The sequence below is a fragment of the Orycteropus afer genome, unplaced genomic scaffold (genome assembly GCF_000298275.1).
Source record: "Orycteropus afer afer isolate SDZICR_OR568_19922 unplaced genomic scaffold, OryAfe1.0 scaffold00015, whole genome shotgun sequence".
In the NCBI taxonomy this organism is placed as follows: domain Eukaryota; kingdom Metazoa; phylum Chordata; class Mammalia; order Tubulidentata; family Orycteropodidae; genus Orycteropus; species Orycteropus afer.
In genome coordinates this window covers 11,334,397-11,358,349 of record NW_006921602.1, presented here as the reverse complement: position 1 = coordinate 11,358,349, position 23,953 = coordinate 11,334,397, and the positions used below count along the sequence as shown (strand labels likewise).

Here is a 23,953-nt window from a genome sequence, read left to right as displayed (position 1 = left end):
ATTTTCTCTCTTAAAGGTACATACAGAAGTATTTACAGATGATGTAACAGGAGAAATTGCTTTAAAACAATCCAGTGATGGAATTATGTGTGGAAGAAGTTGAGTATGGGTAAAAGATAAAATAAAATTTGCTATGAGCTGATAATTTTTGAATCTGGGTGATGGCGACATACTTCATTATACTATTTTCTCAACTTTGTGTTTGAAATTTTCCAGTGGGGTGGAAAAAATAAGATATGAAAAGTACCTGCTACAGAGTAGCAACTCAGTAAATGACAGCTACTTTTATTTCACAATGAACAAACTGATTTGTTGTTGTTATGTGCTGTGGAGTCAGTTCTGACTCATGGCAGCCCTGTGTACAACAGAACAAAATATTCTTTGCCAATGGCATCAATTTTTCTTCAGTCTTCCTTACTGTCCAGCTTTCACATGTATATAAGGCTACTGAAAATACCATCACTTGGGTCACACTCATCTCAGTCCTCAAAGGGCCATCTTTGCTCTTTAACACTTTAAAGAGGTCTTTTGCAGCAGACTTGTCCAATGTAATATGTCTGATTTCTTGACTGCTGCTTTTAGGAACGTTGATTGTGGATCCAAGTGAAATGAAATCTCTGACAACTTCAGTCTTTTTCTCTGTTTATCATGATGTTGCTTATTGGTCCAGCTGTGAGGATTTTTTCAAGATTTTTGTTTTCTTTATGTTGAGATATAATCCATACTGAAGGATGTAGTCTTAATTTTCATCAAACTGTGATTTAGGATGATTAAGTTGGTAAAAACTATAGTCTTCTCAGAAAGTCTTATGTCTGTGGTAGCATAGTTGGGCAGCTATAATAATCACAAAAGCCACTCAATGAAATTGAACTTTTATTCAAAATGACTGTTATAGCTAGAAAGACAACAGCTAAAAGTCAAAATAATTTGCTTAAATGGAAATGAAAAATAGTTGATTTGCAGGAGACAAACAGTGGGGTGATAGCCTTGGCACTCTGATAACAGTTACAATCAAGAAAGCATAGAAACAATCCATGTCCTAACACACAATCTCAATGTGCAGCATTTACAGCAAACAACAAAAAGAAAGAAAGAAAGAGAAAGGAAAAAGAAAACCTTCACAACATCCCAAACCTCAGAAATTAAAAGTCACTTAAAAACACAGTGGTGAAGACTTGGTAGCAAAAATTTCACAATCCTTAAAATGGGAGTACTTCAAAAGGACTTCTTCAAATTCAAAAGCTTAAAAAAAAAAAGAAAAAGAAAAAGAAAAAAACCTGAAGAGGAAACAGGTGCACTGGCTTAGAAGAACTGCCTCCTGTCACGAAGATGACAATCAGTCCTACTTCCAAACCACAGTGATAAGCGGTGAACCCAGCCAATCCGAACAGGGGTGGCTGGAGCACTGACGTCACTGATTGTACAGAACACGCTGGGTGGGTCATTATCTCAGAAGAGCCAGAACTACTGCTCCTCCTGACTGATGCTAAGGTTGCCCTTCTGTACCTCGAGTTCCTCGGCACTGACCATGGACGGGTCAATGGCTGCATATTTGGTTCCATGGAACTGCAGCAGATGTATCTGTAGAAACACAGAGTTGTTACTTTAAATGGCTGCATTACAGAGTGTAATGTATATTGCTGCATATAAAAGGCTGGTAGGAAAATATCACCATAGTATATAAATGTTTTGTATTTCCAAAATTATAGAGTAACACATACTAATTAGAGAAAAACTGGAACCTACAGAAAAGTCCAGAATGCACTGCTGTCAAGTTGGATCCAACTCACAGAGACCCCTCCTTGGGTTTCCCAGGCAGTATCACTACAGAAGTACGTTGCCAACCTTCCTTCCAAGGAGTGGCTGGTGGGTTTGAACTGCCAGCCTTCTGGTTAGCAGTCAAATGCCTTAGGCACTACACCACCAGAGCTCCCAGAAAAGTTCAAGAATGTTTTTAAATCACAATTTGGGATCTTTGCTCCTCACCCTTCTCCAGGTTTCTACAAACTCTTCATTGTTGTTGTTAGTTGTCATTGGGTCAGTTCTGACTCATGACAATCTCATGTGTGTAGAGTAGAACTGTGTTCCATAGGGTTTTCAAGGCTGTGACTTTCTGGAAGCAGATTGCCAAGCCTTTCTTCTGAGGCACCTATGTGTGGGATTGAACTGCCAACCTTTCAGTTAACAGTCCAGCATTTAACCATTTGCACCACCAGGGACTCTTAAACTCTTCCTAAACATCTTAAATGGCTGCATGTACCCTTCCCTGCTGTTCTAAGTTAGATCCTTCCTATCTTCTGTTATTGTAACTAACATCTCTGGGCATCAGGTTTTCTATGTTCAGGATCTTTTCCCTAAAATACATTTCCATTGTATCAAAAAGGACCAAAGGGCATGACTGTTTTGAAAGGCTCTTAATGTTTCTTGACAAATGCCAAAGCAATCACCTCTCATTACTACTTCAAATATCTAATTAGGTGGAGGATGAAGAAGGATTGTTTGAATTGTTAGTTTTGTTTTTTTTTTTTAAAGCCATTAAAATTAGATCAAGAAGTAACTTCTTGGGACTCAAAATGACTCTGTCTAGGTCTGGAGTCCTGCTTTGATGGATTTCACCATGTCTAGGAGCAAGGCCACTTTTTACCAAATGGCTACTTCAGTGTGTGGATATGGGCCTGCTGTCCCTAGGAAATAGCTGGTGGACAGAAAGTTGCATGGGTGTCACTAATACTCTAACACACCTGTTGTAAATTCCCCTACAAATTATGAACTTAAACCATCTATAACAGGTCAATGCCTCATTCTTACAGAGAATTAATTACTGCACCATTATAAAAAAAAAAAAACACTTTATGCTTCAAACCATAAATTTTGCTCCCAGTTCCAGGCTGGGACTTACCTGTACATAAAGATTCACCTCTGCACTTCTGCACAGGTAGGGAAAATTGCCTCCTGTTTTAAGGTGAGCTCTCCTGGCGTTAGGATACAGTTTGTACATTTCTTCTTTAGCTTCAGTTGAAAGTGCACTCTGGTCAAACACCTTTTAAAAAAAAAAACACAGGCTGAAACCTACTGGTATTTTAGTATATTCTTTTCACATTCTGGAAAGTGCTACCCCCACGAGGAGCATTCTTTTTCAGGAAGAAAGAATGCCGAGTCGTGCAGCCCCGGCCATCTCTGAGAGCTGATCCCTGCAGACTTCTAACTCCACTGTAAGACGTTAGCTATGGATTTTGCTGCTAAATATCTCTTAGATTCTTTGGGAAAAAATATGCTACAGTGAAATTCTCTTTTCCTTAAATGTAGCTGACGAATTAACAGAATATTCATAGAGAACAATAGCTATTGAAAATGTTAATTTCAAGGAGAGGATGAAATCCCAAAGGAAATTTTTAATTTTATTACTAGTTAAAAACAAGTACGTACATTTATGTCAGTGCAAAAGCAATTGGAAAAAAAAAAATGAAAGAGTGTAAGATAAAAAGTCCAAGTGTTTTCCCAGGTGAGCCATCGTTAGCATTTTAGGGAATAAGATTCTAGACATTTTCGATGCCCATACATATTTATGTTTTATACACATACAAAATAGTTTCTCAAGAAGTTATCTGAAATTCTCAACAACGAAATAAAAACTTTAAAAAAGAAAAACTCTACACTTAAAAAAGTAGTATTTTGAAGGTAAGAAGCCAAATTTTGTGCTAATTAGTAGTAGACTCTGGAATTATCAATTCTCTGTCCTTATGAGGCACCTTCTGGTTGCTACCCAGATGTGTAATAAGAGCTACAGTGCAATACCTGTTAAAAAAGACCTCAAAATGGGTAAAGACTACTCATTTTGTTTAAATTTATTTTGATTCATTGGTGTTATTTCTGCCCAGAAAATCTAAAGTAAGCCGTAAACAGATTATATCTGAATGAGGCAACAGAGAGGGAGGAGGGAACCAAGGTAACACTGAAGAGGCACATTGAAAATTCTAAAATAATTGCAAGGAGACTACTGACATATACATTTAAAAAGGCAAAGCATCTATTTTAATTAAAAAGGAAGCTCACATCCATAATGGTTACAGGGATGTCCCGAATTTTATGAGGTTCCACATAAGAATTTTGACAATTCAGGGTAAGTCTTGAGGCCAGTTCACTCTGGCCCAAACTTTCCAGCTGTAGGAAGAAACACAGGTAAAATTTTGAATTAATTTTGCTTTTTATATGAACATTAAATCCACATACAATATTTGTGCTTATAAAGGCGGAACATGTACAGTGGGGTCACAAAGGCTAATGCTGTGGAAACACAGTGTATTTGAGGGACCATGAACTGGACCTCTCGGGTGGTAGCATTTTCCCTTTCTGTGCACCTAGGTAAGGTTCCACAAATGGAACCTGAACTTCACATCCCTCAACCTGAACCCCCTCCTTCAACCAGGTGACTGTGGGCAGCAAGCCAATTCCTGCAGCTCAAAGGTAACAGATAAACATAGAAGGGATCTTAGAGCTGGAAGAGTCCTCAGAAATCATCTAGCTGAGTTATTCCTAAATGTAGATCTACAGATCTGAAACATGTTATTGCCCTGGGATTAGAGACAGGGGAGGAAACAACCAAACCCACCACCATCGAGTCAATTCTGACTCATAGAGACCCTTTAGGACTGAATAGAACTGCCCCATACAGGGTTCCATGGCTGTAAATCCTTATGGAAGCAGACTGCCTCATCTTTCCCCTACAGAGTGGCTAGTGGGTTGGAACTGCCAATCTTTTGGTTGGTAGCCGAATGCTTTAATCCGGATGCCAACAGAGCTTCTTGGGGGAAGGAGGCAGGGTAAAAAGATAGATTTTGAGACCCCATACCCAGGAGGAATTTCAGTTCAGCTGGTCTGGAACTTGAAGCCTTAGAAGCTGTATTATTAAAAGCTCCCCCAAGCAATTCTGAAGAACAGCTGGTGTGGGAAGCACTAATGTAGCCAAGTCCTGGTCTGTTCTGATGTATCAGTTAATATGGAAGACTGCTTGACAGGCATCTCTAATGCACACTCAATGAAATAGCTACATCCTCAGGAGCCAAGGAGACATGATTGACCAACACAAAGTGTCCCCAGCCCAAGGCCACAATCCTTACCCTGTCCACCATGAAATCAATGGCATCAGCCATCATAGGGTCCACTGGGCCAGATGAAAAGTTTCCAAGGACTATTTTTTTTAGCATAAATGCTGGCATCAGCCAAAAGCTGTAAAACAAAGACCTGATAATTTAAATGTCTAAGACTAGTACACATAAATAGCAACTATCCATTCAGTATCAGCTAGGTACTTGGGATCTAGAGAAAAAAAGAACTAGGCAATCCATTCCTTCAAATAGCTCCGTGTCTATTTTTTTTTTTTTTTAATTCCACTGTCTGAAATTTCTATAACCTTGCTCCGCAGATAGTGTAAAGCAAGCCCTCAAACCGTTTCAAAACTGTTCTTGCAAGCACAGGAAAAGTACAGGGCCATTCAGATCCAAGCATGATGAAGGCTTGCAATCTGTGTCCAGTTTTCATACAGTTGTCCAAGTTCCTAAGGAATTATGATGTAGTATGATTAAGCTTTTATTTCAGGATTTGGAATAATTATAAGCAACATTTAAAAATACCTTTACCAAGGCTGACATTTTGACTATCCAAGATTTTCCTTTTTAAATTGGCCTTATTCCCAGGGGTTAAACTATTTCCTCTGGAAAACTGAGCACTTAGGAGAAACATTCCTTCCTTCAGGCTGATAACACTTTTTTTTTTTTTTTTAAGTTTTAAAATATGTATTTCATAGATGTTTGTGTATCTTTTTTTTTTTCCCCTTTTCTAATTTTGTTGTTGCTGAGAATATACACAGTAGAACCAACACACCAACTCAATAGTTGCTGCGCACATGGTTCAGTGACACTGATCACAGTCTTCACGTTTAGCAACCATTGTCACCATCCTTTTCTGTGTTGTTCCTTCCCCGTTAACATAAACTTACCAGCCTCTGTTTCCTATCTAACCTTTCAAGTTGCTTTCTGAAATGCTGTTAATCCCATCTAGACAGATCTTAAATTCTTTCACCTTTTGATTAACAAGTATTTCAAAAGAGACATACAAATAATAAAATGAGCATTATTACGTCCCTCAAAGTTTGCTCCTGTTAGATTCGAGTGAGTTAATACAAGGCGATTCTGATCTTTATGGATTTCTACATGTGATCTTTGGTTGATATTTATTCTATTAATTTCAAATGTTGAGAGCCATTACGTGGAGTAAGCAAAATTTCTCCAAATCCATGCTGAAAATTATTTCTAAAAGGTGCAGATCCGTAACAAAAAGGGAAAAAACTCTGTTGCTGTAAAGTTGATTCTGACTCACAGAGACCTATACAGAACAAAGCAGAAAGGTCCCATAAGATTTCTAAGGCTATAATCTTTATGGTAGCAGACTGCCACATATTTCTTTTGCATAGTGCCTGGTGAGTTTGAACCACCAAGTTTTTAGTTAGCAGTCAAGCACTTAACCATTACACCATTAGGGCTCTTTTGACTGATAATAACCCACTGCCACCGAGTCAGTTCCAACTCATAGCGATCTCCATTGGTTTTCTGAGATGGTAAATCTTTACGGAAGTAGATTACTCAGTCTTCCTTCCATGGAGTGGCTGGTGGGTTTGAACCACCAACCTTCTGGTTAGCAGTCAGATGCCTTAGGCGCTATGCCTCCAGAGCTCCTTTAGACTGATAATAGTTTGGCTTAATTAGTAAAGAATCTCTCCCTTCAGCACTGTGCTCTTTTAAAGAATTTATCTACATGGGATCAAACAGACAACAGCAACTCAAAAAAGAGTAGGCGGGTAAGTTAGGGGGCAGTGAGTTTATGTTAGTGGGGGAGAACAATTTGGAAAAGGAGGTGAGAATGGTTGTACAACTTGAAGAATGTAATTAATATCACTGAATTGTGCAATTGCTGAACTGCATATAATCTGCTGTGTATATTCTCAACAACAAAAACAAAATAAAAATGAAAAAAGGTGCAGAGTGCCTTCTGATGCATATCCTTAGTGGAACAGCCTTGCAGGAAGTTGATACTCTTGTGAGGACCAGTCCTTGATCTGCCAGTTAACTTTCTAAGTTCTCACCTACCCTTCTCATCTTCTAAAGGCCATGACACCTAAGTCAGCTCTGGGAGGCTTTGCTCTAAGCTCTGTCCTCAGTGTGTGGCACACAGTAAGCACTCAGACATTGAATAGAAAGAGGCTGGTATGCAAGACCAGAAAGCGAGGGCAGTCTTATTGCTCTGATGATTAAAACAGAAACAGTAAAAATCATCAAAAATAATCAGTGAGCTCAGTGTTCACTGGATGTGAAGTATTAGTAGCTGATGTGTATAAGAAACTGCTGTGTGAATGCTGAGTAATAAACTTCTGAGATATCAGGAAACATTCCAACGGTATCAGAGTACAAGCTAAAGTTTATTATGAAACCAGTGTTTATCTATAGTGTTATTTGAAAATCAAACATCACTGAGATACGTTTAGTCATTGTGTTTTGTTTTTTCTTTTCAGCGTAGAGTCTAGCCTTACTAGCAATGAAAGAAATGCACATTAAACCAGCTTTAAGGTACCATTAGATATCTATCACACTAACTGAAATGATAAAATCCATGGGATGGCTCTGAGGAAACCCGTACTCCACTGGATGCACCACAAAGCATTCTCATCTTTCTGAAGAGCAGGCTAATATAAGCACTGGGAGGGGCAGAACACCTGCTGCCGAATGCTCCAGTCTTTCCATTTTGGGAATACAGCTCAAGGAGACAACCCAGAAAGAGAAGGGAAAAAAGTAATCTGTACAAAGATGTTTACAGTAGAACATGGTGAAAAAACTGGGAAAAACCAAATGCCTCATGTTAACTGTCAGTTTATACATGGAAAGTAGAGCAAAGAGAATGCATTAGTTACATATGCACTGAAGAGAAACTGTGAAAGTATATGAATTGTATTAAGCAAGATTAAAAAATAATTTAGAGTAATGGAAATAGTTTTTTTTTCTTTTTTAAAGGTAATTGTTCCCTATTTTAAAAGCTAGGGCAGTTTCAGAAGACAGAAATAGATACAACTCTTTCCTCCCTTGCTGCTATTGTCAGCTGCCAACTCATGGTGACCCCATGTACAATAGACTGAAAAGCCGCCTAGTCCTGTGACATTTCCCTGATCAATTGGGGACCACTGTGCTCCACCGGGTTTTCCTTGGCTGATTTTCGGAAGCAGCTCGCCAGGTCTTTCTCCCTAGCCCATCTTAGTCTGGAAACTCTGCCAAAACCCATTCAGCATCACAGAAACTACAAGCCTCCACGAACAAGATGAGTGGTGGCTGCATGTGAGGTGCACTGGCCGGGAATCGAATCCATGCCTCCTGCATGACAGGCAGCAATTCTACCACCAAGCCACTACTGCCCTTGTCCTTTCCTCCATACTGCACAAAAGACTCCAAACGTCAACATTTTCCAAATTCCACCAAACAAAAATAATACTGGCCTAATGCTGACTTTCTTACCTGTTTGCAGTCCACGTTTGGTTAAAGATAGAGGTGTCGCTGAAGGAGTTACACAGGATGAGTGAGTGGACTCTGGGAGACTTGTGAGTGTATTCAGCAAACTTCTGGGCCAAAAAGCCTCCCAAAGAAGCCCCAAAAAGATGAACCTAAATATAAACAAACACAAGGTAGATCCTAAAATGTTGGTCAATTCTGAACATGAATATTAAAAATACTTTAAAACTGTCACCAACCACAGAATATAATATAACTAGCCAACAGACTGAAATATCTGTATGAATTGCCAACCTTTTGGCTAGCAGCTGAGCACTCAATCACTGCACTACCAGGGCTCTTTCTATAGCAATTAGAAATCAGGAAATACTGTATTTAAATGTAATTTATACACCTTGTCAATAAAACACTACAACTACAGCCAAATTATATAAGGGAAAGAAACAATTTTCAATGATTCCATTATATAAAACACCACCACTTAGTTTAAGAAAACTACCAACCAACAATTGCCATCGAGTTGATTCCAATTATAGTGACCCTATAGGACAGAGCACAACTGCCCCAAGGCTATAAATCTTTACAGAAGGAGATCATCTCATCTTTCTTCCATGGAGTGGCTGGCTGGTGGGTTTGAACTGCCAACCTTCTGGTTATCAGCTGAATGTCTTAACTACGGTGCCACCAGAATGCCTTCCTTAAGAAAACTATCACCCAGTAATTCCACTCCTAGGTATATCCTCAAGAGAAATGAAAACATATGTCTACACAAAAACTTGTACATGAATCTTCATAGCAGCATTATTCATAATAACCAAAAGTAGAAACAACTCAAAGGTCCACAGCTAATGAATGAATAACAAAATGTGACATCCCACTAGAATATTATTCAGAAATAGGAAAGAATGAAGTACTCATATGGGCTACCATATGGATGAACCTTGAAACATTATGTTACGTCACAAAATAAATGATTTCATACAAATGGAAACATAAATGGAATGTATGATTCAGTTTATATGAAATTGTCCAGAATAGGCAAGTCTACAGAAACAGAAAATAGATTAATGGTTGCCTAGGGCTAGGGAATGTTGGGGGAAAATGGGGAGTGACTGCTAATAGACACTGAGTTTTGAGATGAAGATGATGTCCTAAAATTGATTGTGGTGATGGTTCCACAACTCTGTGAATATACTAAAAATCACTAAATTGTACTTTAAAAGGGTATACTGAATGTAAATTATATTTCAATAAAGCTGTTATAAAAAAAGAAAGCACCAGGCTTTCCAATGTAAATGCTGCATTAATATCACAGTAAATAGTTTCAGGGTACTCACTTTATCCAGTTGTAGATGGTCTAAAAGTTTTCTGAATCCATCACAAAATTCAAGATGGTCCCAATAAACTGGGTACTGTAACTGAAATAATAACCATGATTAGTTATCTTTTTAAAACTATAAAGGTAAAATGCAACTCATACATATATCTGAAAAATTTAACACTCATATGACATTTCTCATTTGCTGAAGCTCTGCTCTTTATTCAAAATATGTGAAAATGAGCTCTCACCTTCCCTAAACTTCATAATTCATTTTACTTAACAGACCAATTTAAAAACAAAAAACAGTTCAGTAAGCACTCTCTAGTGATACTACATGAATGGCAATTTCAACTCACATCAATTTCCTTTCCAAACAGCTGATAAATAAAGCAAAACTCATACTGTTTTCCCTTAAATCCAATTTCATTCTAAATTATACTCAGGAAAATGAAGGGGATGGGGGAAAGGCTCTGTTTTAAGGAGAACTCCCTCTCCTTTTGGCAGCATCTCTTTATTTATTTACTTATATTTTTTACTATGATTTGGTAAAAGTTTACAGAGCAAATTCATTTTCCATACAGCAGCTCATATACATTTTGTTTCATGACACTGAATGCAATTCCCCACAACATTAACAGCTCTCTTTCCATTTCCTTCTGGTTGGTACCATCTCTTTAGTGAGTGCTCAGTAAAATTGTTCTATGTCTTCAACTGACTTAGTCATTTTATCTGATTTCTTTTACTTTTATTTGTGACAAAAAAGTATGGTGCTTGACTTTAAGGAGCCTTTCAATGTTGGTGATGATGAGGAAAAACAAGCACAAGTCACTAAAACATTTCTCAGGGACTCAAGCTTGTTGCTTAAGAATTCCCCTTTCTTCCTACAAAACAGACTTGTTGTTTTAAGTATTTAGATCCATTTTGTCTTTGACAAATCACTAGAACAGATACCACCATGTAAATTATGAGCTAACTTCAGATTTGATGTAATATGTTACTTTTACTATTAAGATTACATTTTGGATAAGACTGCCATCATTCTGAGAAAGGATGGAGAACATACTCTCTCTAGCAGAAAATTTGAGAATATGAGATAGCTGACAGCCTAAAAGAAAAGGAGTGATATTTTTATGAAGCCTTTAATTCTAAAATATCTAGGCCCTAGATAAGTGATAAAACTGTATAGAACTTAATACACACACACACACACACAAATTAGTACAAATAAAGCTGAAATCATCCGAACCAATGGATTGGTGCAGTATCCTGGTTGTAATATTGTACAGTAAAACATGTATAAAGCAGAAACTTGTCAGAGAAGGAAAACTCAAATATTTTCCACTGAAAGAGAGAAAAGTGGTATGACTGCACCTTGTTAAAGGCAGAAAACTTAGAAGACCTAGAAAAAATAAAGCAGTCCCATCAAGTTTCAGCTCTCACAGGTTTCAGTATACTATTAAAAAAAAAAAAAAACAACTGTTACCATCAAGTTGATTTCAACTCATAGTGACCCTAGAGAATAGATTCTAAAACCAAACTCACTGCCATTGAGTTGATTCTGGCTCACAGCAATCCCTATTAGGTTTCCAAGGTTGTAAATCTATGGAAGCAGACTACCTCATCTTTCTTCTGCAGAGCAGCTAGTGGGCTCAAACCACTGACCTTTTGGTTAGCAGCCAAATGCCTTAACCACTACACCACCAGAGCTCCTTAGAAGATAGATTAAAACACCTATTGCCATCGAGTCAATTCTGACTCATAGCGATCCTCACTGGGAGGCGGTAAATCTTTATGGAAGTAGATTGCCCAGTCTTCCCTCTGCGGAGAGGCTGGTGGGTTTGAACCACCAACTCTCTGGTTAGCAGTCACATGCCTTAGGCACTGCGTTACCAGAGCTCCTTTGAGGATGGATTAGAACTGCTATAGAGTTTCCAAGGTGTAAATCTTTATGGAAGCAGATCTCAAAACCTACTATACAGCCACAGTAGTCAAAACAGCCTGGTACTGGTACAATGACAGACACACAGACCAGTGGAACAGAACTGAGAACCCAGAAATAGATCCACAGACCTATGGTCAGCTGATTTTGACAAAGGACTGAAATCCATTAAATGACGAAGAGAGATGGTCTCTTTAACAAATGGTGCTGGCAAAACTGGATATCCATTTGCAGAAAAATAAAACAAGATCCGTACCTCATACCATCCAAAAAAGCTAACCCCAGATGGATCAAAGACTTAAATGTGAAACCTAAAACTATAAAGTTCCTCAAGAAAAAAATAGGGGCAAATTTAGGGACCCTAATTTATGGCATAAATAGACTGTCAAGCATAATCCAAAATGCACAAATAGCTGAAGATAAACTAGATGAATGGGACCTTCTAAAAATTATATTTTTATGTGCTTCAAAAGACTTCTCCAAAACAGTCAAAAGAGAATCTATAGATTGGGGAAAAAATATTTGGCAGTGACATATCTGACAAGGGGCTTATCTCTAAAATTTATAGAAAACTCCAATACCCCAACAACAAAATGATTAACAATCTAATTAAAAAATGGGCAGAAGACATAAATAAATACTTCACCAAAGAGGATATTCAGGCGGCCATCAAATATATGAAGAAATGCTCATGATCATTAGCCATCAGAGAGATGCAAATCAAAACAACAGTGAGATACCATCTGGCCTCAGTACTGATGGCAAAGTTCAAGACAGAAAATAAATGCTGGCAAGGATGTGGAGAAAATGGGACTCTCATACACTGCTGGTGGGACTGTAAAATGATACAACCACTGTGGAAAGCAGTATGGTGATTCCTTAAAAAGCTGGAATTAGAAATACCATTTGACCCATTACTCAGTATATATCCTAAAGAAGTGAGAGCCAGGACAAGAACAGATAGATGCACAGCCATGTTCATTGCAGCACTATTTACAATGGCCAAAAGATGGAAACAACCTGGGTGTCCATCAACAGAAGAATGGATGACCAAACTATGGTACATACACACAATGAAATATTATGCAACCCTAAAGAATAATGTAGAATCTGCAAAACACCACATAACATGGATGAACTTGGGGAACATTATGTTGAGTGAAATAAGTCAATCACAGAAGGACAAATATAATATTAGTTCATTACTGTAGAAAGTCAAGGAAAGGTTTATATATGGAAGGAAACTTTCTTTGTTGGTTACCAGAGGTGGGAGGGAAGAGTACGTGTGATGGTTATGTTTGCATGTCAACTTGGCTAGGCCTGGTTGAGTGGCTGAGCAGCTGGATATAATATTCCCCATGATGAGACTGGTAATCAACTCCATGGTGGAATCTACTGGGAGCAGCTGAGTAGCTGCCTTTGGGTATGTGGTCTGCTTTCTGTATATAAGGAAAAGCTTTGAGAATGGTCTCTAGCCTATGGCAAGCTTGGACCCTGCGTGTAGCCGTGTCATTGCTTAGCAGCCTGCTATGTGCTCTGCCAACCTTGGGACTTACAATGGATTTAAGTCAATGGCCTGCCGTGTGGTAACATCGGGACTGTGCCTTTTTTACTTATCAACCTTGGGGTTTCTCAGCCTCAGCAGCCAGCAGCTGTCTGAGTGAAGAAATGCCCCTAGCTCCAGTGGGCCGGGAGCAGGAGGCAGAGCTGGACCTCAAGGTTGAGGGGCTGTCACCCAGCCCCTAGAGCCTGGCACTTTGAACTTGGCCTTAACGCCTCCAAACTGTAAGATATTAAACTCCTGTTTGTTAAGGCTGTCCCATTTGTGGTATACTTCTTGTCAGAGCAGTACTAGGTAACCAGAACAGTAGGGAACACTGAAAAAAAAAAAAAAATTGACCCATGTCACTTTAGTTTTGTGTATTTCACTGTACATAAATTATATTTCAATAAAATGTATCAAAAAAAAAATCTTCATGGAAGCAGACTGCCATATCTTTCTCCTGTGGAACACTAGTGGGTTTGAACTGCCAACCTTTTGGTTAGCAGCCAAGTGCTTTAAATACTGTGCCATCAGGGCTCCTTCACTGTACTATAGTTCTGTAAAATGTTAGCACTGGTGGCAACTAGAAAGTATACAAGGGATTTCTCTGTATTATTTCTTATAACAGCATGTAAATATACAATTATTTCAATAAAAATTTAAATTAAAAAAAAAAAAAGAAAAAGGCCCATTCATTTTAATTGCTTCATGTTGTTAGGTGCTGTGAGCTGGTCGGACCCAACAGACCCTATGTACAACAAAACGAAATGCTCATTTGCTCAAGCGCAGTCATGTGCCGTCCTCACAGTCATTGCTATCTGAGCCCACTGTTGCAGCCACTGTGTTAATCCATCTCATTGAGGGTCTTCATTTTTTTGCTGACCCTCTACTATACCAAGCATGATGTCCTTCTCTAGGGACTGGTCCCTCCCGATAACACAACCAAACTACATGAGATGAAATCGCACTATCCTTGCTTCTAAGGAACATTCTGGCTGTACTTCTTCCAAGACAGGTTTGTTTGTTATTCTGGCAGTCCACAGTATATTTAATATTCTTCACCAATACCACAATTTATTTATAATTTTTTATTTTAGGAGTTTTTTTTACATTCAACATTATGTACATTTAGTTTCACTCGCCATTTACCATGCCCAACCCTAACCCAGTCTCCCCGTGCCCCTCATAGTTATGTACTCCTGTTTGTCCTGCATTTCCTCCAGCAACACCATAATTTAAATCCATCAGTTCTTCTTTGGTCTTCCTCATTCACTGTCCAGCTTTTGCATGTGTATGAGGTGATTGAAAATAACCATGGTTTGGGTTAGGTGTACCTGAGTCCTCAGAGTGACATATTTGCTCTTTAACACTTTAAAGAGGTCTTTTGCAGCAGATTTGCCCAATTCCATATATTGTTTGATTTCTTGAGTTGCTTTCATGGGCACCGATTGTGGATCCATGTAAAATAAAATCCTTGACAACATCAATCTTTTCTCTGTTTATCATGATGTTGCTTATTGGTCTAATTGTTTTCTTTATGTTGAGGTGTAATCCATACTTAAGGCTTTAGTCTTTGAACTTCATCAGTAAGTGCTTCAAGCTGTCTTAGTTTCAGCAGAATACTAACAATTCTCTACATATCTAGTAAAGTTGCCGTACGGGACTGAGCATTCTCATCAACTCTTAAGGACCAAGTAATTTCAGAGAGACACTGTTGGCCTTTTCTTAATTCATTATCAAGCTAATGAAATATAAAAAGCCCACAGGATAATGGCAAAGATGAAATTTCCAGCAAGAAGGCAAGGCTCTTGTGACCTGCTGGTTTGGAGTGATAAACACAGTGGCAGTATTGTCAGTCAGCATAGCGCTCTCAAGTGGGAGAGACAGATGCCTGGGGGGCTGCTCAGGTTCCCTTTCCCTAGATGATTAATACCAAAAACTAAAAAAGGTACTGTCATTGATCTTAGGCTGCAGAGGGCTAGAACAGGGGCGGTGATCAGTCTGTTCTCCTGGGGTACTTACTGTACTTGAAGAGGGATGATTGACAATCTAGAATAAGGGAAGAGGATGTTACAGAGACTTTAACCTGGCAAATGAGGAATGGGTAAAGAAGCCAGAGATATTTAGCCAGAGAAGAAAAGACTTCAGGAGGAAGCAGCAGGTGGTGTTGGTGATAACTGTTTTCTCAAGTAAGTAAAGGGCTGTCAGGAGGAAGAGGAATTGGATTTGTTTTGTGTGGTCTCAGTTGGTGCTAACTCCAGCAGAATTTTCCGTTATCTTCCAAGCAAGCACAGGGATCTGACCCACATTTCTCTCCTTTAGACAGTAAGTAAAATGTATAACAGCAGTCTTCCCACCAGGAGTACTATTTATACTTTAACATTCCAGGTCCCAGAAACAATTGCCCACTCCTTCCTCTCTGACCTTCCTCGGAAGTTAGGGAACCAACCTTGGCTCTTGATTGTTTACACAGCCGTGGCATGCAAAAAAAAAAAAATGTGTCCCAAGCAACAGTGCCTTGCCCATCCACATCTTTCTCCCAGAGAAGGAGATTCAAGAATGATCGGTGGAAAGTTTTTAGACCAAACTCAGCTATAAAATAAAGTATTAGAAGCAAAAAACTTCTTAACCAAATGCTAAGGATATAAGCTAATTAATCAACCTCATCTCAAATGTCAAAGCTTTACACTGAAGCAACCTTTCAGTCACCTGTATGTTAGAAGCTCCTCCTGGGGCCCAGCATTCTGTGATCAGCTCCCTGGAAAGCACTGATGTGATAAAGTGAGCAGTGGAAACGGAGATGAGAGACTGAGTACAGTTCTTCCCACCACCATTTTCTGGTTGGGTGACCTGTGGTAATAATCACTAAGATTACCTGGACCTCAGTTTCCTAATCTATAAATGAGGATAATGTTTCCCACCATTCAGAGATGTGAGAAGAATTACAGGAGATAATGCACAGAAAAGCTGGGCACAGAGCCAGCATCCAATAAACATTTGTTCCTGTGTGTCAGGGCACACAAACCACCTTCCTTCAAAAAGTTTCATTTTCAGATGGAACCACCAGAATAGAAATAATGAGAATGCTCACACATTGTGAAGAACATACCCAGTGTCACTGAACAATTTCGTGTGGAAATTACTGAATGGGAATCTACGCTGCTGTGTAAACCTTCACCGACAACAAAGTATTTTTTAAAAAACGTTTCATTTCATAGTTCATAATATGAAAACAATATCTTACACCTCAGTAAAGGTCATGCCCATGATTATACTTGATCAAAAACAAAAGCACAAAAACACACATAATATGGATCTGAAATTTAATGCCAGATCAATAATACTTACAGCTATAACCCGGTAACCCCATCCAGTCAAAGCCAAAATCTGCCGGAAAAATACATCTGCAGTTCCACTGACAGGGGGAAGAAATATGAGAGGACACCTAATACTTCTGGGGCCTGCATCATAGAGCGACCATATTTTACTGTCATCATCATCTACAATAATCTGGAGGGAAAGTTGTAAAGAAAAAAACAATTAAAATCTTATACATTTGGTTTTTATATTGTTATATTACACTATAATTTCATGGACAATTTGAATACTGTTGTCTTGTTTGTTACAAGGTAACCTGGTATTGAGGTCTAAAAACAAGATACTAGATTAGCATGTATGTTAACTGCTTTGGTCTCTTTTTCTTTCTTTAGTGTTAACATATCACACTGAACTGTTTTATGTCTTCCAAAGAGCTGCTTTTTCTACTGGCTTTTAATTTTCCTTTCCATTCGTGATAATAAGACTAAGTCTATTTTGTTTACCATTATATGGTAAACTCTGTATATGGCATCTTTCTTATTTCTTCCCCATACTTCTGACTCTGTGTGTGTGTGTGTGTGCACGTGTGTATATAAAGAAAGAGTAATTGCAGTCATTCTCCAAAGTGGCCCAGAGGATAGGCTGGAATCCGCATCAGCAGGGTATAGCAGAGCACGAACGGGAGGTGAGAGAGACAAGGCTCCAGGCTCTTGAAATAAGCTGGGTAGAGATGGCCCAAGCTCAGAAGATGCTCCTGGAACATGAGCTTGACCAAGCCTCTCAGGGATGAGACAAGAATAGGTATAACTGTCCCAGGAGACTGTGTCAAACTCTTCAGTCGGGGGAGGGAAGGTGGGTGCAAGGAGAAAATGGCTTTTTTGTCAAAGGTCACTTTTCTGATTTAGTGGCCGAACTTTTCAGTTGTACCTTTTCCCCAACAGAGGGAAAGGATGAGCATTAAATGAGCTGAGGCAAGTCAAATGCTCAGCATAGAGCTTGGCCCAATATTATGTGCTCAATAAGTGCTAGTTATTATTATTATTCACCACATGACAGTATAATTTTTGTTTTCTTTGGCTGCCTTTTGGTAGTATTTGGAAAGTATATTAACTGCTTGAACATTTGCCAATGCAAATCAAATTTATCCCACTTTTCTATTTAAAAAACCCAAGGCCTCCAGGCTCTTTTTCTGAGAGCTCCCGCTGGCAGGCCTGTGGAGTCTGTGGTGTCACTCTGGGTCACTGGCGTCACTGGGAGCAGAAAAACGGAGCAAGGCAAAGTCCAGAGGGCCTAATAATTCCCTTTTGGACTTACGTAGGCCAGGAATGGTGACAACACTATACCACACTTAAGCTTTTTTTTTTGCCTTTTGTGTTTTGCTATGCATATTTTTACTTTTCATGTTTCTGTTTGCTCTGATGGTGGTAAAAAAAAAACAAAAAAACAAAACTCTTTGTGGCTTTCAACACTGTGTTAACTCTTGTACTTACTCTCACAATAATATGATCCAAGATGTTCAGATCTTTAAAAGTTTCTAGGAAATTATTTCAACATCCCAGTTTGGAAGAAAAGTAACGAAAACAGTGTGCTCTGAATATAAGCCATAATTACTTGCCTTCCACTTCAACTTTCTCAAAGTCTTGTGATCGGCTTGCTGAGGGGGTGGTTATTTGTGGGAATGGGCCAGGGCAGAAGAACCCTAGGGGCCCACTCCCCTTTAGTATGGACAATGGTCAAAAAGAAAGGAGACTCCCTTTGGGAAACAGGCCAAGTGTGTCTGGTCTTGAAGCAGGTTAACCTGATTTCAAATCAAGGCTCTACAAGGCCTTGGATTTTTTACATATAAAAGTAGGATACATACCAATTTGCATTGGCAAATATTCAAGCAGTTAATGTACTTTTTCAAATACCACCAAAAGGCAGCCAAAGAAAACAAAAATTAAATACGTTAATTAATCTTTATGAATCCCTGTTTTCTGTGAAATGAGTTCACCACTACATACCTTGTTAAACTGTTTCAAGAATTAAATGAGATATCTGTGGAGTTCCTATAACAGTGCCAGTATATATAAGGTATTTTGTCTATACTTGTCAATATGCAAAGTAACTGTTATTAATGCAAACTTGCATGTAATTTCCACAGCTGTCTATCCTGACAAAATGACTATAACAGAGACACAAAGGATCTTATGATCATAAAAAAAAAACAAACCTAACTCATTGCCACTGAGTTGATTCCAACTCACAGTGACCACCCACCCACTGCGTTTCCAAGGCTGTAAATCTTTACAGAAGTAGATCACCCCATCTTCCTTCCACGGAGCAGCTGGTGGGTTTGCACCGCTGACCTTCTGGTTAGCAGCCAAATGTCTTATCCACTGTGGCACCAGAGCTCCTTTAAAATCACAGTATTCTAAAATTTCTGTGAGGGAATCTGTCAAGATTTTACCCTGTGGTTAAACAGTCTTTGTCTAGTGTGATCCCATAACACTGGGATTAATTTGAGACTCAGAGTCAATAGTCAAACTTCAAAACAAGTCTTTAGGGTTTTGGGGCAGCCCAGGCAAACAAGGTTTATAGAAGATGATTATGGCAGAGTGAGCATATCGTTGCAAACAGAGGATCTATAATATAACCCACTATAAATCTTAGATTTGAGGAACAGAAAAGTGCTTTATAACAAAATCTGAATTCACTTACTATATAGCTGCTAAACTAAACTACACCGAGCAGTACATATATTCCTGCTTGCCTGAATATGTAAAAACAATTAGAAAATAATAAATATAGTTATACCTATTCATAATCTTGAATGAGTCTCAAAAGTGGACTGTATGTGACAGGGCAGGATGAACTTCACACTCTATCTACGACCCAGAGTCCAGACACTGGGCAACAACCTTCACCCTTAAACAGCCTGAAGGCTTAACATCTAAATGACTACAAAAACAATACAAGATTTTGCAAAAAAGAGGTGCTGTAAAACCAGACATACCTTTTTGAGGGGAACTGTACTTCTAAACCAATTATAATCAGGAGAGACTTTAATCTCTCCCATGGTTAGTGGAAATGGAGGTTAACCCTGAAATAAAAGCACAAGATGTTTCATGTCAACAATTCATATTTACATCAGAATTAAGTGTAGAGTCTGGTCTAGCTGTACTAGCAATACTTTTAAAAGTAAAACTGAGGAATTAGGCTATTTTACCTTGTTAGTATACACTTAAAACTACAGAAAACAATTGGGTGAAATCCTGTAACCTTAGAACTGAAAGGGACTTTAGAGATCATTCTTCCAACCCCTTTAGTTCCTCCAACAGAAGATGGTCTAGGAAACTAAGCGACTTACCCGAGATCACATGGCTACCACAGAGTTAAGACCAGGCACAGGACAGCCTTTCCCTGACACCACACTGCCTGTCTTAGTTAAATGATTCAGAACTGCAGTACCATCACCTGTCTTGTAACAATATTTTAAGAATCAATTTTAATAAAGATAATAAAATACAATTATAAGGAATAGTCCACTCTAGAGAAAGGCATGGATGCAAGCTTGCTTCCTCGTAATTTCCTAATATGTTGTAAGCCTAACTACCTCGCAGGTAGTTCTTCATACAAAATAAAAGAAAACTTGCTGTTCATACTGATGCAATTAAGTTATATAATATCCTTTGAAAGATCTATGATTAGATACCAGAGCAGATTGACAGCACTATACCTAACAACAAAATGAAGCATTTGCCTACAGAAAAAATGTGTGGTCTTTTGTTGTGAGATTAGCAACTCCTGGCTCTTACAGCTCGGGGTCTTGGATAAATCACTAACCCTCTTTGCCTTGTTTTTTCATCTATGACTTGCTCACTGCTATACCCTCAAAGCCTAAAACAGTGCCTGGCACAGCATTATTTATTGACTAAGTGAATATATCCTAAGGAGATTGAATGAGGCAATTCTAGAATCCCTTTTAATGCTGGCAAGTGTATGAGCTTTGGACAGGTTGAATACCTTCAGCTTAAAGCTGTCCCTTTTTGCTCAGGCATCTGTGTTATGTCATAACAGGAACCTGAAATTAGAGTTCCCTGTTTCAGATTCTTACTAATAAATGGGGAACCCTAGTCATCTGTTTGGAAGGATTCAAATACTTGTTTTGGACCCTGCCCTGTACCTCAGGGCAAGCCTGGACTTCCCAACAGGGCTGAGTTTGAGACTCTAGGATTTAACGCCAGGGCTGACTCTGAACTGTTGTTTTAGAGGGAGTTCTCTGGATTGGCAAAGAGTAAGGAATTCCAAACCGAGTAGAACGCTTCCTTCTCAGCCCTCCAGGAACACAAGGCACTCAGCAGTCGGCTGTTACCTCTAACTTTGCGGGGGCGGGGTACGACCAAGCTGAGCCCTAGGGAAACAGTAAATCTAGACATTCCAATACTAAACCTGATTTACCACCCGGATGTTGTAATAATGGTCTCTTTTCTCAAGGCTAGAGTGGCACTTTGAGAAAAGCTTGTTAAAATCCTAAATTGCTTTGAAGTACCAAGAAAATCATCAGCCAGTCTTAGGCTGAAAATCAGTGTGTACAGATATGGTTATTTCTCATATAGAAATAAAGAAATCATTCTCTGCATATCCATTTTATCTCAGCAAATATGACCATGTTAAAAAATCTAAGCCATCTGAACTATAGGTTTTCCCTCAGTGACTATTACTTTTGAAAAGCAATTAGCACATATCCTGAAATATTATTTACCTGAACAGACTTGAAGGACTAGACATTTTATAGTAATGCATTGCTAGAAACAATTATTCTACAGGAAACAATATAAAAACTATGTTTAGCAAGTTGTTGTTGTTGTTGTTATTTGCATCGAGTCGGCCCCGACTCATAGTGACCCCTCCTTGGGTTTCCAAGGCAGTATCACTACAGAAGTAGGAATGCCCAACCTTCCTTCTGAGGAGTGGCTGGTGGGTTTGAACCGCCAGCCTTCTGGTGAGCAGTCAAGTGCCTTAGGCACTATGCTACCAGAGCTCCTTGTACTTAATAGAGTTATAAAAACATCTTAGCTAATCAAAGGCAGAAAATCTTCTAGATTCTCCAAATTTGGGACAAAATAAATTGTTCACAGTTTTGGAATCAGTTGCAAAGTACAAACCCAACTACTATACAAACATGCATGTACACATCGTATATCAGCGCATACATTTACTCAGTCACAGGCTTCTTCCTTCCTTACGGTCATAAACAGAAAGAAGTTCCTTACCAACAGTCCTCAGTACTGTTCAAAACCACCTTAGTATTACAGCATTTTATAAGCAACCCTGATGGATGGAGAGATCCCACCCAATTGTGACTAAATTTTTGTAGAGACAAGTGATTTTAACACTTGTGCTAGTTTGGCAGTACTTGAAAGGTAAAATAGATACCAAATGTTACATGTGACCAAATGGGGGGAAAAAAAAAAGCTCACTGCTGCAAAGAGAAAGCAGCTGTGAGTGGCATGAAAAGTAAAGTTTGTTCTCTTTTTCATTCACTAAACCAATGAGTAGCTATGGAATCACTTCCCACTCATGGCGACCCCATGTGTTTCAGAGTAGAACTGCACTCCACAGAGTTTTCAACGGCTGTGATCTTTGGGAAGTAGATCACCAGGGCTTTCTTCTCAGGCACCTATGGGTGAATTCAAACAACCAACCTTTTTGTTAATAGCTCAGTGCTTAGCAATTTGCACCACCCAGGGACTCCTTTACCCACTAAAGAGGAAAACTTTTTCAAGTCACAAGAGGTACAATCTGTACCTGGCAAAGAAGGTTATCTGAGATTGTGACCAAAATGACCAGTATTAAATAAGAATGCAGGAGCTCTGGTAGCATAGTGCCTAGGGCACTTGACTGCTAACCAGAAGGCTGGTGGTTCAAACCCACCAGCCACTCCTCGAAAGAAGGTTGGGCAATCTACTTCCGTAGCAATACTGCCTCGGAAACCCGAGGAGAGGTCGCTATGAGTTGGGTCCAACTCGATGGCAAAAAACAACAAATAAGAATGCACATCGTGAGCTCACATTGATTTGACCTCTGACGATTCACTTCTTCACAAAAAACAAAAAGCACCTGTTTGTGCTGGTGAGAAAAGGACCAAATAGATTAGCCTCAACCTTGCCTAAGGAAATTTGTCCTAGGGTGTGCTGTGGACACCCAGTCTTCTCTGGCCCTTGTGCAGCTGGACAACAAAACTGCTGGTTGTGAGTGTGCACCAAGGTTCACATGCACTTGCCCCTTGGGATTTCAACAGAACTTGCCAGTTTACAGGCAAGAAAATGGCCTTCACAAATGTTTAAGAAGTCACATAACCAGCTTACCTAGTCAGGGGCTTCCAGGCCTTTACTTCAATCCATAGTTGATCTACATATGGATAGTCTGTGATTATTATTAATACCAGCAATAAAATAATAGAACTCAGTAGTCTGTAAGCAATGCAACTGGCTTTTTAATGCAAGTCTCCGTCTCCATACCTAATGGCACCAGCACATAACTATCCTTTTTTGAGCTCTCCTGGTGTAGTGCCTAAGGCATTTGATTGCTAACCAGAAGGCTAGTGGTTCAAACCCACCAGCCATGCCTCAGAAGGAAGATTGGGCAAAGGAAAGATACCACCCTAGAAACCCAAGGAGGTGGTGGTTTAGGCGGGGATGTCGCTGTGCGTTTAATTGACTGGATGGAAGTGAGTTTTTTTTCTTCCAAACCCTAAACCATTGCCATCAAGCTGATTTAGACTCATAGTAAACCTATAGGAAAGAGCAGAACTGCTCCACAGGGCTCCCATGGCTGTAAATCTTTAGAGAAGCAGACTGGCTCATCTTTCTCCCCCAGAGTGACTGGTGGGTTCCAACCTCTGACCTTCAGGTTAGCAGCCTAGTGCTTTAAGCACTGCATCAGCAGGGTTCCTTTAAATCTCTTCAGGGAAGATTTATCCTTCTTTTCTTCAGGAACCTATTCCATTATTTTCTAAACTTCATGGAGAAAAAAAGCTGCCTTTCAGCATCTTTTTTTTGTGACACTTCATCTTCTATTCTGTCTTAGTATAAAAGCTTTTGGAAATTTAGACACGGCTATTGTTACTCCTGAGTTTCTTTAATTTTTGTGCCAAGGGGAGCTGGACCATCGTTGTAGGTGAAAATGAAGAAGCAGTAGTAAGTGCAGAACTAGTTAACTCCCCAGGAAAACGAGAAGAGAAAACAGACATTCTAGCTCTGCGACTTTCCTTATCCTCCATTCACAAGCCTCACACTTGG

The 23,953-nt window shown here is 39.2% G+C and overlaps 1 protein-coding gene and 1 non-coding gene across 2 annotated transcripts; both read right to left on the bottom strand.

The window, feature by feature from the left end:
• Positions 1-1,464: 1,464 nt before the first annotated feature.
• On the bottom strand, positions 1,465-19,728 carry SPG21 (SPG21 abhydrolase domain containing, maspardin). The gene is made up of 7 exons (XM_007957780.2): positions 19,666-19,728; positions 16,701-16,862; positions 8,556-8,701; positions 5,118-5,226; positions 4,054-4,161; positions 2,900-3,040; positions 1,465-1,581 (listed from the first exon to the last, which is right to left on the bottom strand). The coding sequence occupies exons 1-7, from the start codon at positions 19,726-19,728 to the stop codon at positions 1,465-1,467; spliced, it is 846 nt and encodes a 281-aa protein (XP_007955971.1).
• LOC122151885 lies at positions 5,389-5,520 on the bottom strand. Its single transcript, XR_006164323.1, has one exon. It is a non-coding gene; the product is annotated as a small nucleolar RNA SNORA9 (small nucleolar RNA).
• Positions 19,729-23,953: the final 4,225 nt, after the last annotated feature.

Coding starts and splice junctions, on each gene's coding strand:
- SPG21 (XM_007957780.2), bottom strand. CDS start 19,728: ATGGGAGAGATTAAAGTCTCTCCTGATTATAATTGGTTTAGAAGTACA. Junction 8,702..16,700: donor GGGGTTACCGGGTTATAGCT/GTAAGTATTATT, acceptor GTTTATATTTAG/GTTCATCTTTTTGGGGCTTC. Junction 3,041..4,053: donor TCCCTGTAACCATTATGGAT/GTGAGCTTCCTT, acceptor TTTTTTTAAAAG/GTGTTTGACCAGAGTGCACT.